The sequence below is a fragment of the Neltuma alba genome, unplaced genomic scaffold (assembly GCF_004799145.2).
Source record: "Neltuma alba isolate B1F8T4 unplaced genomic scaffold, ASM479914v2 tig00012195_pilon, whole genome shotgun sequence".
NCBI classification, from domain to species: Eukaryota; Viridiplantae; Streptophyta; class Magnoliopsida; order Fabales; family Fabaceae; genus Neltuma; species Neltuma alba.
The window spans coordinates 57,071-61,181 of record NW_021636735.1 but is presented as its reverse complement, the minus strand read 5'-3'; the positions used below and the strand labels follow the sequence as shown (position 1 = coordinate 61,181).

Below are 4,111 nucleotides of genomic sequence, written 5' to 3'. Positions count from 1 at the left end.
AAAATCTTCCTTCATCCTCCGCCAAGACTCCGTGGAAACCCCTTCTTTTTCACTCTCTGCGATGCAAAAGCTCGCAGAATAAAACTTACAGTGGGCGTCTCTGTCTAGAGATTTGGGCTTTGCCCCGTTTTCACAAGAACTCCGTGGACGCACCAACGGCAGCAGTCTTAGATCACCATTCTTTGGTCGCCAGTGTAATCATCTAATAATACCATCACCCGCGGCCACCTTGGACTACCATGCGTCAATGATCGGTGCTTACCTGTAGCTTCCAACCCTACCAAGTCCGAGTCGCCATATCTCGCTGCCTAAGGACTGAAGATGAGCACCTGTTGCTCATCTATCGGGTGAGCACCGAAATGCAGACGCGTATGGCGTTGGCCCTCCTGCGCGGCAAACTTGTTTCTCTATTACAGAACCGCCGAACTTTGGAACAATGCAAGCAAATCCACTCCATTATGATTGCTTCTGGCTTTTTAAATGACAACTCGTTGCTCTGCAAGCTCATTCACTGCACTGCATTCTGTCTACCCGCACTCCTCTGTCCTATACCTCCCGTCTTATCAGCACTATCTACGCTCCTATCGTTCGCCTCTTCAACAAAATGATTGAAGCTTTCTCGTACACTCCCTACCCTCAAATGTCCCTTCTCTGCTATGCAAGAATGCTTCAAAATGGCGTACATCCAGATAAACACACCTTCCCTTTGCTTCTTAAGGCGTTATCCAAGTCTAATTTTCAAGACCCACTTCTCCTTTATGCTCAAATTCTTAAATTTGGGTTGCATTTTGATCTTTTTGTCCGAAACGCTTTGATGTCTGCTTTTGCTAATTCTGGGTTTATGGAGTGTGCATGCCGAGTGTTTGATGAAAGCTCGTTTCAGGACGTTGTTGCATGGACTGCGTTGATTGATGGCCATGTAAAAAATGATTGTCTAGGAGAGGCATTGAAGTGTTTCGTGAATATGAGATCAATAGGCACGGTCAGAATTGATGGGGTAGCCATAGTTAGCATTCTTCGTGCGGCTGCTTTGCTGGGCGATGATTATTTCGGAAGATGGATTCACGGATTTTATATTGTTGGGGGCCGAGTTCAATTGGATGCTTATATTTGCAGCGCTCTTGTATATATGTATCTAAAGTGCGGTCGTTGTGACGACGCTCGCAGAGCGCTCGATGAAATGCCTCACAGAAATGTTGTTTCTTGGACTGTACTAATAAATGGTTATGTGAAATTTAAGCGGTACAAAGATGCGCTTCTTGTCTTCCAAGACATGCTGTCACGTAGCATCGTGCCTAATCAATTCACGCTTACAGCTGCTCTTAGTGCTTGTGCGCACACTGGGGGACTAGAGCAAGGAAGGTTAATTCACCAATATCTAGACAAAAATAAGTTATATATGAATTCAGCTTTAGGCGCAGCATTGATAGACATGTATGCAAAATGTGGGTGCATTGACGAGGCATCATTGTTATTTGAAAAGTTGCCAGCGAAAGTAAAGGATGTGTACACTTGGACAGCCATAATAAATGGGTTGGCTGTTCATGGGAATGCCTTGAGGTCGCTGGAGCTATTCTCATGCATGTTAAGGAGCGGAGTTCAACCAAATGAAGTCACCTTTATTGCTGCTCTCAGCGCATGCTCTCATGGAGGATTAGTAGATGAGGGGAAAAGGCTCTTTCAAATGATGAGACATGATTATAATATGGAGCCTAGCATGGACCATTATGGTTGCATGGTTGATCTACTAGGGCGAGCAGGATACTTAGAAGATGCAAAGCGAATGATTGATGAGATGCCAATGAAGCCAAACGCTGGGGTAGTGGGGGCTTTATTTGGTGCCTGCATGATTCACAAATTTTGAGTTGGGTGAACATGTAGGAAACAATATTTGATCAATCTGCATCCAAATCATGGTGGTGCTTATGCACTCCTGGCAAACTTTTACTCGATGTCTCAAAAATGGGAAGCAGTTGCGCAGGTAAGAAAGCTCATGAAAGGAAAAGGAGTAGAGAAAACTTCAGGATGTAGTTGGATACAAGTGAATGGTTTAATTCACGAGTTTAAGGCCTTCGACCATTCACACGAGGAGTCTTCTAGTGTTTGTTCGATCTTGGAGAATGTATTATTGCAATTAAAACTAGCTGGTCATGCTTATAGGATTGAAGATTCTCATTTATTTATTCAACATTGATGAAGGCTGACAGATTGAAGTCATTGAGAGAGATCTTTCAATTAACAATCTATCTAAAGATTTGGCTTTAGATAGGGTTCAATGGGGTCGTGCAATCCATGTAGCCAACCCCACCTAGTGGGATAAGATTTTGTTGTTATTGTTGATAACGGCTAACAGTTCCTGTGTTGCTTCCATAGCACTGAAGTTGTGGCTGTACAAGTGCCCCATCATGATGTTGCAATACAAGTTGCAGATTATGCCTCACATCCTAGTAATTTTCCCTCTTTTCTCATTCCTAGCGCTATCCGTTCTTGCATGTGAGATCCTTATCAGAGATTTTAAGCCTCATCTTTAGTGCTGATTTCTGCCTCGAGTTAGTTGAGTATTCTCCATACATCATGAACCTAACCAAAGCAGGTTTGGTGACTTAGGTCCACTCTCCCAAATTTAAAACGCATCAACTTGGTTTGATGGTCAAGTACTATAAAGTCGCTATTCTTTTACTTTTGGCATGCTCGAGATAATCCAAGAGGGCTTCAAAGTTAATGGTCAGTTCACTATACACTCAAGAATGTGATGGAATAGAAGAGCTAGAAAGAAGCACTTGAAAAGAATGAATCCTTCACAGTAGCAGACTCAATTCTACTACGTATAATTATACAACAAACTATTTTTTCTTTTTTAAGTAAAAAGGATCAACATTGATTAACAATGATGGTACATCAGCAGGTCCTGTATTCTAATGCTCTTAACCTGACTTCTAGATAAGCAATAGCACTTATCAAATTACCATTTGTATATAGAACCTAGCATGCTCCTAAATCTCCTCACAAAACATGGAATTGCCTCACAAATTTTGTCTTAGAATCCTAACATGCTACCTCGAGGCCATAACATTAAAATGAGTCCATCGTGATGACCCAGAATCAGTAGCAGCACCGTAGAGATTGAGGGAGGTTGACCGTGATGGAGATGATGACCTAGTGATGAGTTGGCTTGATAAGGATCATCTTCTAGACAAAATAAAAAGATAAGAAGTGAGTTTTAAACAAGTTAAAAGTTTAGGACTCAGTCATATTGAGTCATATTTCAAAAATTAAGTTATAAATGAGTTAAAATCATATTTTAATAATTGAATTATCAGTGAGTTAAAGTCATATTTCAAGAATTGAGTTATAAGTGAGTTCAAAATTAAAAAGAGTAAAAGATTTTTCTTTTCTTTCTTTAAAATACCCTATCTAACTTTAGATTATACATTAATTTACAAGTTAAATAAATTAAAAAGAAAAAATTATCAATATAAAAGATAAAATGAATTGAAATTTTATATTAAAATTAAAGATAATTCTCTAACTAGCTCTTATATAGCTTTTATATTTTGCATTATAAGTTACTTAAAATGATTCTAAATCATAGGTAGTGATAATAATTTTTTTTTAAAAAAAAAACTTCACTCCACAAAGAAGAGTTCATTTACAACAATCAAAATTGGGAATAAGCTTTCCTCCTCTACTCTTACCATCGATTTCGATTTCTCCTCTACCCAAAGCTATGCTGTTTTGGATGTTAAAATTGAAGGCTGCCACCTTTTTTTTTCAAATCAACATTCTTAGAATACCAAAAGCTATTGGAAAAATAGTTAAGAGTGTAGCTTGCTAAATATTGAGCATTATTGAGAAATATTTTTAGGTGTCAGGTGCATTAAAAATTATTTTAGAATACTAAATGCTAGTAAAAAAAAAAATGATAGCCTTCAATTTTAATATCCTAAACGACATAGTTTTGGTTGGAGGAGGAAAAGATGATGAAGAGTAGAAGAGAAAAGCTGGTGCCCCAAATCCCCTCAGCGGCCTTTTCCTCATTGTCTCTCAGAATCTTTAAAGTCTATCCGTTCGATTAATCTGAGAGCTCACGAAAGGCCACATCATGAAGCTT

At 39.1% G+C, this 4,111-nt stretch overlaps 1 protein-coding gene across 1 annotated transcript; it reads left to right on the top strand.

Moving 5' to 3' along the window:
* Nucleotides 1–2,440, top strand: LOC114724689 (pentatricopeptide repeat-containing protein At1g50270). Its single transcript, XM_028911098.1, is given in 1 exon segment — nucleotides 1–2,440. A coding segment is annotated over 1 exon segment (1,590 nt). The 5' UTR covers nucleotides 1–604; the 3' UTR covers nucleotides 2,195–2,440.
* The last annotated feature ends 1,671 nt before the right edge of the window (nucleotides 2,441–4,111 follow it).